Here is an 18,425-nt window from a genome sequence, read left to right as displayed (position 1 = left end):
GGTTGATCTGTTTGGTGGTGGTTTTTTCTTTAAGTGCTTCAGTATCCTGCACATAATCCCCATACTTAGTTACAGGTTTAGTGGTTGATCTGTTCTTCAGCAGATGTCCTCATGTGGTTGGAGAACATGGATTCCCTCTAACACATAAGCCTGTACTAAAGCCTTTGCAGTTCAAGTACTCTGTCATCTTCTACTTGCCTGATTGGTACTTATATATGAGCAGGGAAAAGGGAATTGTACTGGAGGCTTCTAGCCCTCGGGGAAATCTGATGTCTGGAGAGCTCAGGCGTTAAGAGCAGGACAGACACCCAGTAGGACTATATCATTATTTACACTGGAAAATATCCAGCATTGTTGAGATACACCATAACTTCAGAAATGTCCTAAAAAAAGAATAAAAACCAAACAACTTTCTACTCTTCCTCTTTTGTGGCAAGAGGGATAAGGAGGTAAAAGATAACTTAGTGATTTTATTTCTGAAGAAAAAAACAGCTTTCTAGTTTGGATTAAATTCTGGATAAAAAGGATTCAAGTTGCTACAGGTTGTTGGTTATTGTCTTTTTAGTGTGTACCTCTGTACGTGTTTAAAATTGCTCTGTCATGGCTGTGCTATTGGCAATAGTTTCCCTAGTTTTCCCTTAGGTGCCACCTGTGAGAGCACCTTGAACTGCAGTGGTCTAAGACCATCTTGTGCCACTGTTGTGGCAGTGCCCTGCCCTCCCAGTTACCCTGAGGGGGTACCTGGAGTACATCCAGGGCTGGCAGCAGTTGTACTTGGTTTTCCAGGTTATGAAGAACTGCATTGGATCTGGACTCCCAGAGAGACTCCAAACCCAGGGGATCTTCAGATGCTGCCAGATTGCTTAAATGGGACTTTGGAAAGGGAGGGGGGAGAGGGGCAAGCTGAAAGACCATATGAAACCAAGTCTCCTGAGAAACAGCTGAAACTGTTGGGTGCTACTCAAATACTGATCCCAGAACATGCTCTGCTCTGGATCCATCTGCCCTGAGTGAGTGTGTCTGACCACGAGTGGGCACCAGAGGAACTTGGATGTGGGCAGAGAGCTCCTGCCAAGGGGTGGATATTGAGACTTCCCCAGTGGGTGGGTGAGCAGTGTTTGGCAGCAGGAGGCACTGCCTGAAATTCGTCTGATGTGTGTGTCTGTATGTGCTGTTGCTGAAAAAACTACAGCCCCCTGTGGGAGAGGAAAGCCATTGTACTCCCCTGGAGCCCTGTCCTGTGGTCTTCCCCTGCATGTAGGGTGGTGGTCCCTCTTCCCTAATGTAGTTTGCAGCCTTTGTGAATGCCGTGGTGGCCTCTTCTACTGTGCAGAACTTGCTGAAGTGCGTCAGTGCCTGCCTGAAACTGCACAGCTGGTGGGTTGGTGGTTCCTCTTCTAAATCGGGGCTTCCTGTTCCCCTTGAGGAGGTGATGGGAGAGAAGATGGTCCTGCAATACAACACGATACAGCTTTGGCAGAGGTGTCTTCTAAAGCCTTGTGCTACAGATCATAGTGGATTCGTGCCCTAAGCCGTGCTTTCTGTTAAAACTCACTGCAGCTTCCCACAGGAACTGGCAGGATTTCCAGTGCCAGGAACCAGACAAAATGCCCATGGTTAAGATTTGGCAACAGGGGAGGCAGCTCCTTGTGCCTCGGTGATCAAGCCGTGAGCTTTCTCACGTTCTTTGCAAATACTGCCCTGGAGCCTGAAGTGCAAAGTTAGCCTGGACCAGACACTTCCAGTGGAGGAAGAACGGGTGGGTTTGTGCCTCGGCTCCCTCTGCTCCCAGGTTTGAACCGCAGGAACACAACGTTGAGCTTTAATGTTCGCCCGGCTGAGCGCCCGCCAGGGCGGGGAAGCGACAGCCGCCGGCCCTTCCTGGAGACGAGGCGGCGGGTGCGGCCGATGCCACCTCGGTGTCCCGTCCCCCCTGCCCGTCCTGGCAGCTTTAAAAGCGGGGCCGCGGGCGCGGGGCCGGCGGCGGCACCATGAGGCGAGCGCTCGGCATCCTCGGCACCATGGGGCGAGCGCTCGGCATCCTCGGCTGCTGCCTGGCGTTGGCGCTGCCCGCGGCCCCTCGGGGCTCCGCGCTCCGCCCGCGCCGGCAGCCGCGCCCCGGCGGCCCCTCCGCAGGTACCGCATCCCGGGGGGACCCCCCGACCCGCTGCCCCCCGGCCCCACTTGCTCCGCTCTTCGCCCGCTGCTGCCCCGCTGCCGCTCCGGGAACGGCCCTAAAACCCGCATAGCTCTTCCCTACCTGCGCTCATTTCCCCGAACAACGTTATTTCAGACTCGCGGAAGGATCTGTTGAAAAAAATTTTTTTTCCCTTAATCTATAAAAGAGAATTCTACCTACAAATCCTGCATTTGGTCTTTTTCTATTTTTTTTTTTTTTTTTTTTTTTTTAGGACAAACCTCGTGTGTCTTTCTTCATGTCTTAAGCTATGTGTGCACGTTCCATTTCTTCATGTTTTCTCAGCTTCCCAAAGGCAAAACTGAGTTATGTAGATTTATATAGAATATACCTGTATGGGATCCTAGACTTGTCTGGTGTCTGGTCTGTTACTCTGTCCAAAGGCAAAATCAACTCTGCTGCTATGCCTCCTGATGGAATTCGTGCAATTTGATTTTTTTCCCTCTGTTTTCACTTGAACAACAGAAAAAAGTTTTTTAATGCCTTGAAAAAAAGTGCTGTTTTCACCTCTACTTTTAAAAGACTCGTGAAGTAGGTTTGTTTTTTCTTTTTTCATTTCAGCTGGAATGATAAAAGTGAACTTGACAGTAGCCAGGAGAAGTGTGATCCCAAAACTGCTCTCAGGGAGCGAATTCAAACTGAACACCTCATATTTTACTATTTAATGCACTCTTGAGCCAGAATGTCTCTTTTATAGAAAATACTCTGCTTTTGGGTTGTGTGTTTTTCATAAACCTTCTGCAAATCCAATCTTGATGGTATAAACTAAGTACATGGCACCGTCAGTGTCAGGTCAGGGTATCAGGACAGGGAGGGTATGTTTGGGGTGCCTGCTGTTGCTGTCTTAATTGGTTTTTGTCTTCTTAGAAGTGATGCCTGTCTCTGATCTGAGCTGTGGCTTTTCTGTTCCTAGATTTATATGTCAGTGAGGAATTTTGGAAGCTAGAAGTAAGTGTGTAAATGTCCATTTTTACATGTAAAGTTACTTCATAAGTAATTTCATTTTTCTCTATGCTCTAGAAGCCTTAAAACAGTAACAACTTCTAAAGAAACCTTTATGCATCATCATTTGTGTCTTTTTTCTGTTGGCCTTTATTTCTTCTTGTGTACTTTGGATTGTGAATTACAAAGAGATAATTCCTATTTAGCAAGTTATGTTGCTACTATCCTAAAAGATATTAGGATCTGTTCACTATATGATCTGGCCAGTTCTTTTGCCATTTTATTTCTTTATCTTATAAAAAGTGGAATTCTGGCTTTATTGTTACAAAAATAAACAGTAAATACATTTATATATAATTGCTACATCTCTGTTTTGGCTGTTACATGAAAGCCACAACCCTTAGTTTCAAGGATAGTTAGACATTTTGAGGGTTCAAATGTGCACCTATCCGTTAATCTGTTAATACTTAGAAAAGTTCAATTATTTAATTGAACTTGTCAAATTGTTTAATTTACTTGTCAAAATTAATATTTAAAAATTTCTAATATGTTGCTCACTATAATTTTAAGCCTCTTCCTAAAGAATCAAGCAACATTATCTGGTAGGGGTAGTTTGCCATGGCAGCACTCACTCCTCTTGAGTGAGAGCTCCTATCCTGTGTAGGAGACAACTGAATGTTTCCCTTCCTTCTTGACAGACACCACCTGCAAGAACCGGCCCCTGGACCTTGTCTTCATTGTAGACAGTTCCCGTAGTGTCCGACCTGAAGAGTTTGAGAAAGTGAAAGTCTTTCTGTCAGAAATGATTGATACCCTGGATGTTGGGGAAAGGACGACGCGTGTGGCGGTCATGAATTACGCGAGCACTGTCAAGGTGGAGTTCCCCCTCCGGACCTATTTCGACAAAGCCTCTCTGAAGGAGGCTGTGTCTCGCATTGAACCCTTGTCTGCTGGCACCATGACTGGCCTTGCTATCCAGACTGCTATGGATGAAGTCTTCACTGAGGAAATGGGCACCCGGCCAGCAACCCTCAACATCCCCAAGGTGGTCATTGTTGTGACAGATGGAAGGCCACAAGACCAGGTCCAAGAGGTGGCAGCGAGTGCCCGGAGAGCTGGCATTGAGATCTACGCGGTTGGGGTGGACCGGGCAGACATGCAGTCCCTGAGGATAATGGCCAGTGAGCCACTAGATGAACATGTCTTCTATGTGGAGACCTACGGTGTGATTGAAAAGCTGACATCGAAATTCAGAGAGACTTTCTGTGGTAAGGGGGCCAGTCCAGGAGGGTAGTGTAATTTGGCTCCTTTTGGCTTCTACTGTGGTTTCGCTCCCTAAGAAAGAAGTTCTTCTTTTTCAGAAGTGTTATGTATCACATCTAAACATTTCCTTTGCCATCCATTGGGTAAACAAGCAAACCCTTTTTTTCAGTGGAGGCCAAGTAATGACCTTTCATTCTGAATAGCGACCTTACCACGTAGGTAACAGACCTGACTTGAGTGGACCTCCTTGTGCAAGTGGTCAGATTTAGTGCCAGAGAAATCATGGCAATCTGGACGGGGTTTGGCTGTGTATATTTACTGACTTACCAAGAGCACACACCAGAGCTCTGCAGGCTGCTCATTTCTTTTCCCATCTCGCTGGGAAGCCAGGAGGGTAGGAATGTGGAGCTGAAGGGCTCCTTATAGGTTCAGAGTAGGAAAGTAAGCTGGCTTGAGAAATCTGGTGCAGGATGAAGCGTCCAAGCCCAATGGCAGGTCACCTTGGGACAGGCTTTCACTCATTAGGCACTGCTGTGCTTTTTCAGTGTGCCAGGGTCACAACTCTCTCTGTTTCTCTGCAACTTGATTTAGACAAGGAACTGTGGGATGGGATGAATTATCTTCACTCTTTCAGGGCTGATCTTGGAAAAGTGCTGGATGCATTTGGTTTAGGTTAGAACTCCACTGATGTCGCTAGGCCAGAGGGGATGGTTATTGTCATTTATAGAAAAAAAATATCATCTGGAGTATTTAGAACTGCCTATAGATAGCTGTGACACAGCCCTACTCACAGAATTCACACCAAATTTTTGAGAATTAAGAAACTTGTACAAATCTTGTACAAATCTACTTTGTACAAATAATTGTCAAAAAGTTGGTAATGTGTTACTCTGTTATTTCAGAGCCTTACTAAAAATTACCCCCATACCTTTTGAGTGTGTTTTGAGTCAACAGACCTCTTTCTCTAGGTATGAAATAAATGTGTAGGACCATCTGCAGACAGGACAATTTGCCCAATAACTAGCATATAGGAAATGCCTTGAGGTTTGGCTTGACACCATGTTGTGCTGCTGATCCTCTCTCTGGTAGCTGTGACTAGATCCTCTCTCTGGTAGCTGGAAGTGGGCACAAATACCCACCTAGCTGGACATGTATGTGTGCTGTGAACACAGCACTAATTTTCCACCTATGTTCTTGCCAAAGCAAGTCCTTTCATAGCACCAAAGAAAAATCTCTTGTTCTTAAGAGTAAATTTACTGTTTATTGTGCTGAAGCACAGAAATTATGCCCCTGCAGGGCTGGAGGATAAATCAGAGAGCTCACACATGTACACTTGCAGTGTAACTCTGAATTGCCTGTGTGCAATTAGCCAGAATCTGTGGGATTCATGAACAAAGACAGGGTACAAGACATAGTTTTTAAGAAAGTTCCTACAAACCAAATGAATCTAAGAGGGTCTTGTAAGACAGTGTGGTAAACTGGGTCCTTTTCCAGCTTCAGACTTCTTTTTGGTCAGAATTCTGGACTCACCAGTGACAATTTGCTTTTAACAAGGTAAATAAATTTGTTTGTAGGGTGAACTGAAAACAGGAAAACTAATGTTCAGGGAAAAAACAGTTTGCTAAGATCAAGTTCTTGATGCGTTGAGAGCATTATTCAATATAAGACCATCCCAGAGATGGAAAATCTTAGCGTTGAATTGCTGTCCAAGTCAGTGGACGTTTGACTTTCCTACCACAAAAATCTGACCATTTGAGTCTGAGCTTCTCCCTTCTGCTTGAAAATATCACACCACAGATTTTGTTCATAAATGATGGAGATTAATTCTCTTATTCCCAAGGGTGTATCAGAATGAAAAGGTGCTGTCTTGGTTTGAAATTTGTTTTTACCAAAGGAAAATGTTGCCTTGTTTTCAGACATCATAACATGAGAAAGTTCAAGCACTCTTGCTTCTGATTACTTATCTCACCACTGTTGCTTTGGAATTTGATTTTACAACTCCAAATGTAATCCATACCCACATTGTAAGTACTAGTCTAAGTAAAATCTCAGGTAAAAACATATTTGTCTTCCCATTTTTCTTCTCTTTTGTTTCTTCCTTTCTTTACTTACTGTCCCTGTTTTTTTCCCCTTCACGTTTTTTAACTCCAATGTTTTTTCCCACTCCTTCCCTCTCCCTTTCCCTTCCCCAGTTTAGTAATCTCAAAAGCATTTAAGTGAGTATCTATGTTTCCTTTACAATCTGTGGAGATAAACAAGGGCATCTTTAGGTGACCAAAGAGGCAGCAGATCACTCGAGAAGCAGCTAAATACACTTGAGAAAAACTGGTCAGGAGTTAATTAGCTACATAGTCTGTGAAGGAAAAGACTGTCAACACATACAGTGCATTGCACAGTCATTTTGTCTGCCTTGTCACCACAGCACACTTATATCAGCTGCATATCCATCATGCTGCTTTCATGTCACTGTTTTGTCTGTTCTCAGGCTGAGGCAGCCTTACTGTTTGCTGGGGAATCAGTGGATCCTTGAAAACTGAATTTCATTTTGTACTTTGCAGTTTCAGCTTCTCAGTTGGTTCTCTGAGATTCAGACATTATTTCTGTACTCCCCTTCAATTAGGAGTTTCACGTGCCTGTATAGCTACCTTACTGTAGAGACTTTCCTGCATATCATCCTTAGGTTTTGACTTCTAAAATCTGATGGGTCAAGGCAGCTGCAGCCCTCACACGCCCCATCTTGCACTGGTGGGTTTCCTTGCTGGCTGATACATATGGGCCATCATTACACAGACACACTCTTTATTCATGGGAAGACAGTATGTTATCCTGCTGCCTCTGAGTAAGTTTTGTGTTCCTTTTGGTCTTGATCCTCTTTCTGTTTCTCCCCTCCCCTCTTCTCCATTCCCCTCTCCTCCCTTCTATTTTCCTCTTCCTCTTCCTCTTCCTCTTCCTTTCCCTTTCCCCTTTCCCTTTCCCCTTTCCCTTTCCCTTTCCCTTTCCCTTTCCCTTTCCCTTTCCCTTTCCCTTTCCCTTTCCCTTTCCCTTTCCCTTTCCCTTTCCCTTTCCCTTTCCCTTTCCCTTTCCCTTTCCCTTTCCCTTTCCCTTTCCCCTTTCCTCTCAATTAATTTCATTTTGCTTTCTGTTACGTTTCAGTTTACATGGGAGTGTTTTCCAGTGCGCCAACAACTCATAGATCAGGTTCTGTGCCAGTGAGCTGAAGTTTGTAAGCCACCAGACAATGACTGATACATTTTAGCATTATTTCAGCTGGTTGTCTGTAATAGAAAGGACTGGGTATAAAAAGCCAGAAGGTCCTTTTCATTGCTGATTTCTCATTTCCAGTGAAATGTTACTAAATGCTTAAAATCTCTCCCTGTTGCACTCTTTTCAATTCATCTTTTCCTCTGCCACCTCAGGTGGTGAGTTATTTCAGTGACATTTATGACCTCTCCCTGTTGGCTACAGAATGATGCAAAGGAGAGCTGTAAGTTTTTGAGACAGTGACACAGCATTGACATTTACTACCACTAATCCTGCAAACAGAGCAAGATGTACTTCTGTAATCATGAATGATTAATGACTGTTTCTTTCCTTTGGGATGACTGAAGTACCTTTCTGTGAATGCCCTTTGTAGCTGTGAATGTGTGTGCCCTCGGGATCCATGACTGCGAGCAGTTCTGTGTGAGGAATGGCAGATCCTACCTCTGTGATTGCTATGAAGGGTACACTCTGAATCCAGATAAGAGAACCTGCTCAGGTATGTTCATTTGGTGAATGTGAGCAACTAGAAAAAAAATTCACTTTTTAACACCATAATTGGGTTTGAGAAGCTACTTGTGTACTTCTGTTGAAACACTGAACATCTGTATCTTTTTCAATAATAATAAATCTAGTAATGAATAATGAATAAAAATCTGCTGCAAGTAATGGTGAGAAGTAGTTTGTTTCCATCACCATCCTTTTTAATTATGCCTACAGATCCATTCATGAGGGGCAGATGTCAAAACAAAGTCTTCAGATGCAGACACTGTATAGATATTTTCTCCTACCACTTGTTCTAATTCCTTCAATTAGTACTGCCATTTTTGAGCTGACTCCAAATCGAAATATATTAAAAAATGTGAATGTGCACTCCATCTGAACTACTTTTTATTAACAATGAACTGTTTCTCTAACATGCATCTTGCAGCTGTGGACATGTGTGCGCCAGGGAGGCACGACTGTGATCAGATCTGTGTGAGTAACAACGGATCCTATGTCTGTGACTGCCATGAAGGATACACCTTGAATCCAGACAAGAAGACTTGCTCAGGTAAGAATTAAAGGCTACTTGAATATATGAAACCCATGGAGATATAGACATGTTTTCTTTGACTTACCCTCATTATTTCTACTTGAAAAATTGCTTATAGACATCAATGCTTCAAACGAGAACTCACCTGTAGACTTTCCCCTTGGTTCCAATAGCAACAAAATTGCAATTTTCTTTATATTTGTTCATTAAAAAATGCAATTTGGCACTTATCTACCATTTCATGATCTTCACAGTATTTCATAAACATTGCTTAGCTGCTTAGTCTGACACAGGGCAGGTTATTGCTCATCTTGTTTTTTTAGCTTTATCCTTACTGGGAATGTTCAGGACTGTTGGAATTTCTGATGAAAGTAAGAACTGCATGAGATGTGGTATAGTCGAGTCTTGCAGTCCTGGTATCTGCCTTCTCCATTAAATAATTAGTTACTGAATTCAGCTGTCTGCAGCATAATACAATAATGTAGTAGGACACTGGTTGATTTCTAATTAAATTGTAATTATAAATGTTGAGCATTTAAAACTCTTGAGTGTCTGGGAGAGATTAATAGGTTCCTTTTCTTAACCATGGTTCACCACAGCCATGGATATGTGTGCACCTGGAAGGCATGACTGTGCACAAGTCTGTCTGAGTAACGATGGATCCTACAGCTGTGGCTGCTATGAAGGATACACTCTGAATCCAGACAAGAAGACTTGCTCAGGTAAAATCTGATTAAAGAAATACTGTGTTCAACTAAAAGCAAGTAGCTTTTAAAAATCAGGTTAACTTATGTTATTTTCCTGATAAATTATCTAAGAGTTTATGTACAACTGCTTAAAACACAGGACTACTTTGTTTCTTCATATGAACAGTAGTAATCTCAGACCCATGGCTCTTCTACAGTTGTGTGAAGCTTGTATTTGGTAATATTAAAATACCATTTAGCATATCCTTGAGGACTTCATAGTATTTTTACACCCATGGAGCACAAATTCCCATATCCAGTACGCGATGTGCATTACCCATGTCAGAAAAGTCTTCAGCAAAGCAGCACAAGGAAATGAGATGAAGGAGAGCAAGGACTGTGCTGGAAGAGAGACTGAAGTCTGTATCATCATGAGTGTGATTGCTCTTTCTGGTGGATGTGTTGAGACCTTAAAAGATACTCCAGTCTTAGAGCTCTAGAGGATGGAGGGAAATGTTCTTTCCCAGTGCTGGTCTCTTGTGGAGAACAGGAGCATAGATGTAGCTGATACTTAAGGATATACAAGTAAATATATCGATAATATGTATTCTATATTTTCTTCATGTCATTAGGGTTTGAACTTCACTGTTAATTTCATTGGATGTCTCACTGATGATTTATTTAGAGAAATTCCTTTTTTTCCTTACTTGACTATAATCCTTTTCCTACACACTACATTGTGTGTGACAAAGTGCTGAACTTAAGCTTTCAGTTCCAGGAGGTTCCTAGGCAAATCTCTCCAATTAAGTCACAGGTCTCACAGCTCAAAGAGGTGAAGCCAGAGGGCCTCAGTATTTCTTCCTGTTTAGTTTCAGATCTGATTTTGTAAATATGGCGCCTAGGATTAACTCTCACCTGGCATTATAGAGAGGCAATAAACATGTGAGGGAATGTAGATTCACTTAGGCATCCCCTTTGGGAGTCCAATCCAAAGCTTATTTCTTAGCACTGATTCTCTTCCTGCATAGTCAAACTTGAAATTATTTTCCTAATATGCTTGCTTTTTTTCCCTTTTGAATCTCATTTTGCAGTATGCTACTAATGATTTCTCAACCATCCAGGTCTTTGTGATAATTATATCACAAAGACATGCAAAGAATGATGCAAAAATAGTCTAGGTCCAGGAGAGGGTACTTTCCACTTTTCCTTTCCCTTTCCCTTTCCCTTTCCCATTCCCTTTCTTTCTCTCTTTCTCTCTCTCCCTTTTCTCTGTGTCTTCCTCTCTTTCTCTCTTGCTTTCTTTCTCCTTCCTTTATCCTTCCTTGTGCCTTACTGGGCCTCCTTACTGCAAAGATATCCAAATATAGGAACTCCTTCTCAGCTTGCCCTTTCAGAGCTGACGTGTTAAATTTGGCAGAAAACAGCAGCCTCACACATAAAGTGCCCACTTTGTAACGGGCAGTGGGTGTCATGTCTCTTTTTTTTAGCAGCCACGTATACTTTTCAGTTTATGGTCTTTTGACTCCACAAAACAGTGTCTTCTCCAACTCAATTAGAGCTGAAATAATGCCAAATAGTCTCTTAAAATCCAGATATTTGTTCTCTGAGATTCTGTTGGATAATTGTTTTGTAACTGTGTCCTTGCTAGTTCCATTCCTTTTGCAATCTGTTACAACTGCAAAAAAGTGTTGCCAGTATTCAAAAAATTGTATTAATTTTGTGATGTTGATAGCCAGATAAAAACACAATCTGTATACCCTGCTGTGGTTAATGGCATGGTGACATGCAATAAAAACACCCTGGTTTGAATGTAAATGAAGACACGTTTGCAAATGGGAATTACTATCACCAACTCTAAAGGCTAAAGTTTGGATATTTTGATTAATATTCTTCTCTTCTCAAATGCCTCCCCCAGCTGTTGACGTGTGTGCGCCTGGAAGGCACGACTGCGAGCAGGTCTGTGTGAGAGGTGATCTGTTCTTCTCCTGTGACTGCTACCAAGGCTACACCCTCAACCCAGACAAGAAGACTTGCTCAAGTAAGACCAGATCGCTGTTCCCTTTCCCCTCACAGCCTCCCCAGCCAAATGCATGTGTTGCAATAGCTCTCACTAGCAGGTTAATATATTTGAATCTGTCTGAGAAACTTTCACATGCATTCAGGTGCTACAAGGCAGTTCTATGTCACTTTGCCTTTTCCACTTTGAGCAAAATTTAGAGATGCAAAGAACTTTATTATGCAACAATGCTAGTAACTACTTATCATTCAGTCTTTGTATCTTAGAACTAAGGCCTTCATTAATTTATGCAATATTCAGCAAACTCAGAACTGAGAAATAATTGAAGAGTTGGGGTTAGTCATACTTTGCAGTACTGTGGAACCTGTGTACCACCATGCAAGACAGTTTGATGTGACATCCAACCTTCCAGGCTGAATTTCATGTTTGCTGTTTCTTTCTTTTGCTTCACAGTGACTTTGTGTTACAGTAAAAATGTAATAATTTCAGAAGTGTTTCTTTCCTTCCCAGTCTCCTTACTGTCAAGTTATTGTGTACTGGAAACTTTTCCTAGCATTCCTTTGGAGTTCATATGGCACTTCACATCTGATAGAGTTAGGTAGCTGCAGTCAGAGGGACCAAGGACTGAGGTATCCCTTGTATTAATTAATGTATTTATCCATAGTAAGACAATTAGTTTGTCTTGCTGCTCCAAGACAAGATCAGTTACACATCTCAGTAGTTCCTGGTAAGATTCATACAGGATAGGCTCCCAGCATGGAAAAGCATTGCCATTGGCAAGCATTAAAAAATGTCATCTTGTTTTCTGATAACTGTTCCTCCAAAGTGCATTCTGTAGGAACTGATGTACATGCACCAGGAACCCATGACTGTGAGCAGGTCCATGTGAGTTCTGTGGGATCATATACCTGTGATTGCTATGAAGGCTTTACCTTTAATCCAGATAAGAAAACATGCTCAAGTAATAATTTAATGTTGGGGTATTTTTTTCTGAATATGTTTATTTACTGAAGCACCTCTCTTCAATGCGTTAAATCTTTTTAAGCGTTTGAGAAATGTTCCATCAGCTCGCAAGCTCCCTGGAAGTATAATCCCTTTTCATTCTTTTATGACTCTTTCCACTAGTGTTTTGAGCTAGTTTGGTTCTTCTTGTTTAGTTATAGCAGTTACTGTATTTAAAACTACAGATGACTCTTACCTGTCACCATGCATTTAAGGACTCACTGTATTTAAAAATGCAATCTGTTATAATCTGCATTTCCTTATGAAATGGAAATAACTGGGGGCATTAGCAAGGTGGGGTTCTGGGGCATCTGTCTCTGGGATGTGGGTCTCAATTGTGTACCAGCATTTGGAGGATGGTGGGGAGCCAGAGGGGAACAGAACTGGTGTAAGAACTATTGCAGTGCTAAACTTTATGTTCTTGTCCACTCCTCCAAGCTCAGTGGGGCAAGCATGAACTGTTGTCTCTTCAGATGGGCAATAATGGCATCAAATATTGGCCGAACCTGATGTAGATAAGTTAAGTTGGGTTGGCAGGGATCTCAAAAGGTACTTAGTCTGACCTTTGGTTCAGAGCAGGAATAACTCGCCATCACATCAAGTAGCCAAAGACTCTATGTGAGAGCACAGTTATAAAATAGGTGGATATAGCCAAATACCATCTGCAAAAATAATGATTTCTTGTTGGTCTGGACTTAAACACAAATGCAGTGTAAAAACACAACTTTAGAGTGTTTTGTATGACTTTTTGGGCATCCCAGTGGCAACAGGAATGTCCCATATTTTGAATATCAAATACTGGAAGACTCTCAATTTCACAGAAGGACTGAAGAAGAATTCAGAGTACGCTTGGACAATTGCCAAAGTTGGTTGGAAAAGTAATTTTGTTGAAACAGACAAAATCCAAGGAGGATCTGTATCTGTCATTGGAGAATTTAAATGAGACATAAAAAAATTAACTGGCAGTTGGCTGGAAACCAACCATGTTGGTGTGATGTTTTGAACTGGCCTTCGTCCAGCTGTCTCTTGAACAGCTCTTCTTTGTACATTGACCATAAAGCCAGTGGAATGTTCCAAAGAAGAGAGCTGAACAAATACAGGTCCACTGGAATCAAGGAGACACCAGTTTCAACACTGGCTCTAAGACAAATGAATTTCTGCACTGCTAGTAATGAATCTGTTCATTTCCTGCAAAATGGCAATATCAATGGCATGATTGATAACCAAAAAAAAAAAGGAGCCAAACCAATTCAGAACAAAAGAGAAGCGTATCCAGATACAATATTACCATTGTTCCCTTGTTACAGCACTTTGTTTGACATTGATCAGTTATGCATTTATATATCTACAGAAAAAATAAATGAATAATCTGTTGTCATTGCCTTTGCAAGCAATGTAAAAAAAATACATGAAGAGACAGTTATTACATACAGGTAATACCTCTTGATAACTCGTTGAGAGTGTATTTCATAACTGTAGGCCCTCTTTTAGGAAGTCTTTACCTTTGGATACTTATTATTCTGGTCTCAGATGTAGATGGTTATCTCACTACAGTACCTGTGCTGCAGTAGCTGTTGATATGTTTGTTCTCAGCCTGCAGCAAGTGGTGCAGCCTTAACTTATTTACTTTATGTAGTAGGTGAGGTTAAGTTGCCTTTCATGCAGCTAAGAACTCACAGCCATCAGCTGATGCCTGACATTATTATACCACAATGAAATTATCATCTCTCTGAACCCTAGGTTTTTTGTGAATTATGGAGAAAAGGGAATTCTTGAGGACAGCTGAGGCTGCTCTCCTGTTAGTCTGGAAGACTGAGGTCAAGATCTAGGAAAGATTCAATGGAACTATAGTGGAGTATGACATTACTTGTTTTCTCTTTCTTAAGAGACCGGTGACTTCTCTATCACACTAACTGGCTCCTCCAGTGATATTGCTGTGTCTTTCTACTCGATTTTAAATTCACTTGGGCCTATTAGAATGATGTCATTCCCTACATCTATATTTATGTGACATTGGAATGGATTTGTGCCCACACTTCTTGAACCAAAAAAGATACTCCCTATGCATACATATTGCCAATGTTAGAGACAAAGAGTACTTGTGGGGTAATACACATTGATGATTTAGCTGAACTTCTGATGCAGAGTATTTAAAATTAATACACAAGCTCCTGCTTTCATTTTTTGGTATTATTTACCAAGAGATAAATTCAATTCTTCTAGTTCCTTCCCAAGCTGAGACTTATGTATCTAAATTCTACCCACATCTCAGAAACTGATGCAAAGCAATGAATTTCTGGCACTGACCTACTCTTTGTGTCTAAAATCACTATGTGCCTTCTTGCTTGGCTTAAAAACTCCTGGAGGCTCAACTTTGGACTAATGCATTCTCAGAAGTCTTGCGTTTGGGAGTGATGGGTACACCAAATGTCACTACAATACAGCTTTGACAGGGCAGCAACTGTGATTTTGTATAAATAGATTTAGATTCTCTTTAATGTATTTAGATATGAGGAAAAAATCCCTTACTATGAGAGTTGTGAGGCACTGGAACAGGTTGCCCAGAGAAGCTGTGGATGACCCATCCTTTCAAGTGTTCAAGGTGGGTTTATGTGGGGTTTTAAGCAACCTGGTCTAGTGAAAGGTGTCCCTGCCCGTGGCAGGTGGTTGGACTAGATGACCTTTAAAGGTCCTTTCCAACCCAAACCATTTCATCATAGAATCATTCCTCTGAGGAGAAGCACAACAAGGTAGTCATGACCTTAAATACATCCAAGTGAATAGATTCTGTTTACAGTGATGCCAGTGGCCTTCCAGTGTGGATAGTCTGATGGTCGAAGTACTGCTTCCAAGATGGAGACCTGGACTGCAGGTTCTTCTCAGTCTGCATCACCTGAACACATTCATTCTACTTCCCAGGGTGCCCTCCTTTTTCACATGGGGATATTCTGGATGAGAGGGAGAGATAACAGGTGAAGGGAAGATTCACCCTAGTCTAGCAATTAGAGCTGATGGGGTAGGTTAGTTGGTCCCTGCACCCACGCCCCTTTTTATATTTTGCTCAATAATGGTCTAATTTAAAGAGTGCAGAGGATCCAGGTAGGCAGGAAAGGAAGTCCCTGCTCTGCATCCTTCTTCATTAGAGTCAAGCTCTCTCTTTCCTGTCCTGGACTATGACACTCAGGTCTCTGGCTACACACCAGCCCCTATTCACTGCCATCCCTCCTTCCCAACTGCCCTGGGTTGCAGTGCTTTATGTAGTCTTATAGCATGAGTTCAATTCCCTTTGCAGAATCAAGCATTTTCTTGGGATTTAAATGGTCAGGAATTGTAATAAATACTTTAAATGCTGTTTTCTCTCTTAGGAGCCATAACGAGCAGTCTCGTAACAACTGAAGAGTCCTGTAAGTGTGAGGCCATAGCTGCCCTCCAGGACTCGGTCACCTCACGCCTTGAAGCTCTGTCCACAAAATATATCCTTTTTCTTACCTGAGCTCCTGCATTCAGCACTTTACTGGTATTTTAGAGGTAGCTGTTTTGATATAAACCAGGGAAGAAATATCCCTCAAAAGAGAAAGTATTTTCCATGTGATTTTAGAAAAATTATGGAAAAAAATCTTGGTTGTTGCAAACACCACTATGTTTTCACATTTCACTGAAGAGTGTATCATGACACAGATATAACAAATATATATGGCCACATCCCCTAGACTACATATGCCATGTTGAACATCAAGCACTGATCTATTTATAATTCTTCCAGATGACTTTTACTGTTACAACAAATGCTCACTTTTGAGCGCTCCTATCATGTCCCAAAACTTTAGAGACAACTTCACAGTGTGACAAGAGTCCTCTTAGGTGTGGTATTCCTCTGCATCTCATCTGCAGAGGCAGGCACTGTCCCAAGTGATTTTCATGCACCTTCTGTTCTGTGAAAATGTGCAAGCCTATTAATAACCAGCTCCTGGGATATAGAAAAATGGGAGAGCTGCAATGCAGGGTGCCGAGAAGTGTGGTCAGCTCCCAGATTCAACACTCCACAAACATGTGGGAGAAAAATACCCAAACAACATACGAAAAGAAAGTGGTGAACTCTGTGGTACCACACAAACCTGAATGCTGGAATAAAGGCCCTCAGATGGCATGGCAGGAGCTAATAACTGGAATTTAAAGTTGAACAAGCTGTGGTCCATCCTAAGCCATAATTTTTAAAGTGAGAGTGGTTGATCACTTACCAAAGATTGTGGCAGATTTTCCTTGCTGGAAATTTTTGAAACTGCATTTTTTTTTCTCTAAAAGGTGCTCTTGTTCAAAGAGGGATTGATTTAGAGGAGCGTTATGTCAGTGGTAGTCATCCTGATCCCCAGGGCTTCAAAGAAGTATGGGCCATTTAGGATTAATCAGAGAAGGAGAGCAAACTAGTAAGTTTTAGACATGAACTCATAATTTAGACAGATAAAAGAATTTTTCAGTTTGCCAAAGTTTCTGGAAGTCAAATGAAAACTTCTGCCAAGGACAAAAGGCTTTCCCAGAGCTTGAATAAATTCAAAGTTATTTTTATGAGATCTAATTGCAAATCTCTCTTCTTGCACTGTGTTTGGAGTTCAGTTTATCTGCCTGGGAAAATCGAAGGAAAGACTGATTTTTTTGGATTATAATATATATTTCTGGGAATCTAAGTAGTTAAAAGTGAACAGTAAGATAATTAAACCTGTAATGTCATCTTAGAAGTAGCATGTCCTTCAGAGATCAATTTTTCTGCCTCAAGAGCTAATGCTAAGCAAAAAAATGCAGTGGTTTCAAGTTAGGATTTTACCTGATTATAAGAATAGAGGCTTCCTTTCAGAGTTTTTCTTTGATAGGCCATTTGTATCCCTAGCATCATTTCAAGACAACCTGGAAAACACAGCACAGACAATCATCTGCCTCTTCTCAGCCCGGAATGTCACTTGGTCCAATTCCTTCTAAGAAGTGAGGGTTGTTGAGATTATTTGGGAAGATGCCAGACCTTGACAGGTCTCTAAAATGTTTTGAAATCTGTGGTTCAAGCATGTATTGACCTCATCTAGAAAACAGATTGTGTGTTGAAATGTGTGTTGAAAATGCAGCAATGAGAAAGATTAAAAATAAAACAAACCCTATAGCCATCTATTTTATTGCCCTTAACAACTGGCCACTAGATGAAGTGTCTGAGAAGCTGCGGGCGTATCAAGACAGACAGCAGGTTGTCTGAGTTATCCTTCTGCTTGATTTTAAAATATTCTTTCAGAATCAAACCTTTTTGTAGTGTTTTGCTTTACTTTATTGCACAGCTTACAAAACAGGAGTTGGTTTGTTATTATTGACAAGTGCCAAGAAGACTTCATGAAGAAAAGTCTTGAAAATACAGTGACCCTGAGGATCTTCATGTACAGTCACTTCATAGCCATAACACTACACCTGCTGTGCTTCTGTTCGTACTGCAAGTAGTGCAACAGATACTGCTTTTCTGCAGTAACTGCATTTTTTATTCTCTTACTTCAAAGTAAATACAGAAAAAATGAATGGGTACAGTATATCACATTATATAAAACTGTGAAATGGCAGGACAGAGAGGAAAAAATGTGCCTATGTCTTTTGTCTGTTAAATGGAAAAGTTGGGATCTTGTAACTTATTTTAATAAAATACAGTATGATACGCACATTGATGTTGGAAGTGTTTTTGTATACAACTTAAAAGATGTGTGTTATGAAATAAAGGGTTTAAAAAAACAAAGAAACAAAACCTCAAAGATAAAGGAGGCATAAATGGGAGAAATTCACAGAATTAAACGGGATACTGTCCCCAAGTCACATAGTTGGAAAAAGAAGCATTTGATTTTAAAACCTACAAGTACTCATTAATATAGGTAAAAGGTGTAACAGTAATTCCAAGCATTAAAAATGTTGTTTAACATTCCAAGCATTAAAAATGTTGTTTAACATTCAGAATGCTAACAGATATCCTCCAATTTAAGGTTTTTATCCTGCAAGATTTACTTA

At 41.3% G+C, this 18,425-nt stretch overlaps 1 protein-coding gene across 1 annotated transcript; it reads left to right on the top strand.

Moving 5' to 3' along the window:
• The first annotated feature begins 94 nt into the window (after positions 1 to 94).
• MATN3 (matrilin 3) lies at positions 95 to 18,085 on the top strand. Its single transcript, XM_064650602.1, has 8 exons — positions 95 to 2,136; positions 3,838 to 4,407; positions 8,037 to 8,159; positions 8,592 to 8,714; positions 9,296 to 9,418; positions 11,298 to 11,420; positions 15,767 to 15,874; positions 17,582 to 18,085. The coding sequence occupies exons 1-8, from the start codon at positions 1,992 to 1,994 to the stop codon at positions 17,635 to 17,637; spliced, it is 1,371 nt and encodes a 456-aa protein (XP_064506672.1). The 5' UTR covers positions 95 to 1,991; the 3' UTR covers positions 17,638 to 18,085.
• Positions 18,086 to 18,425: the final 340 nt, after the last annotated feature.

The sequence above is a fragment of the Pseudopipra pipra genome, chromosome 3, assembly GCF_036250125.1.
Source record: "Pseudopipra pipra isolate bDixPip1 chromosome 3, bDixPip1.hap1, whole genome shotgun sequence".
Classification (NCBI taxonomy): Eukaryota; Metazoa; Chordata; class Aves; order Passeriformes; family Pipridae; genus Pseudopipra; species Pseudopipra pipra.
The sequence above is the reverse complement of the archived record's forward strand: the minus strand, read 5'-3'. Positions and strand labels throughout refer to the sequence as shown.

Coding starts and splice junctions, on each gene's coding strand:
- MATN3 (XM_064650602.1), top strand. CDS start 1,992: ATGAGGCGAGCGCTCGGCATCCTCGGCACCATGGGGCGAGCGCTCGGC. Junction 8,715..9,295: donor AGACAAGAAGACTTGCTCAG/GTAAGAATTAAA, acceptor GGTTCACCACAG/CCATGGATATGTGTGCACCT. Junction 11,421..15,766: donor AGACAAGAAGACTTGCTCAA/GTAAGACCAGAT, acceptor TTTCTCTCTTAG/GAGCCATAACGAGCAGTCTC.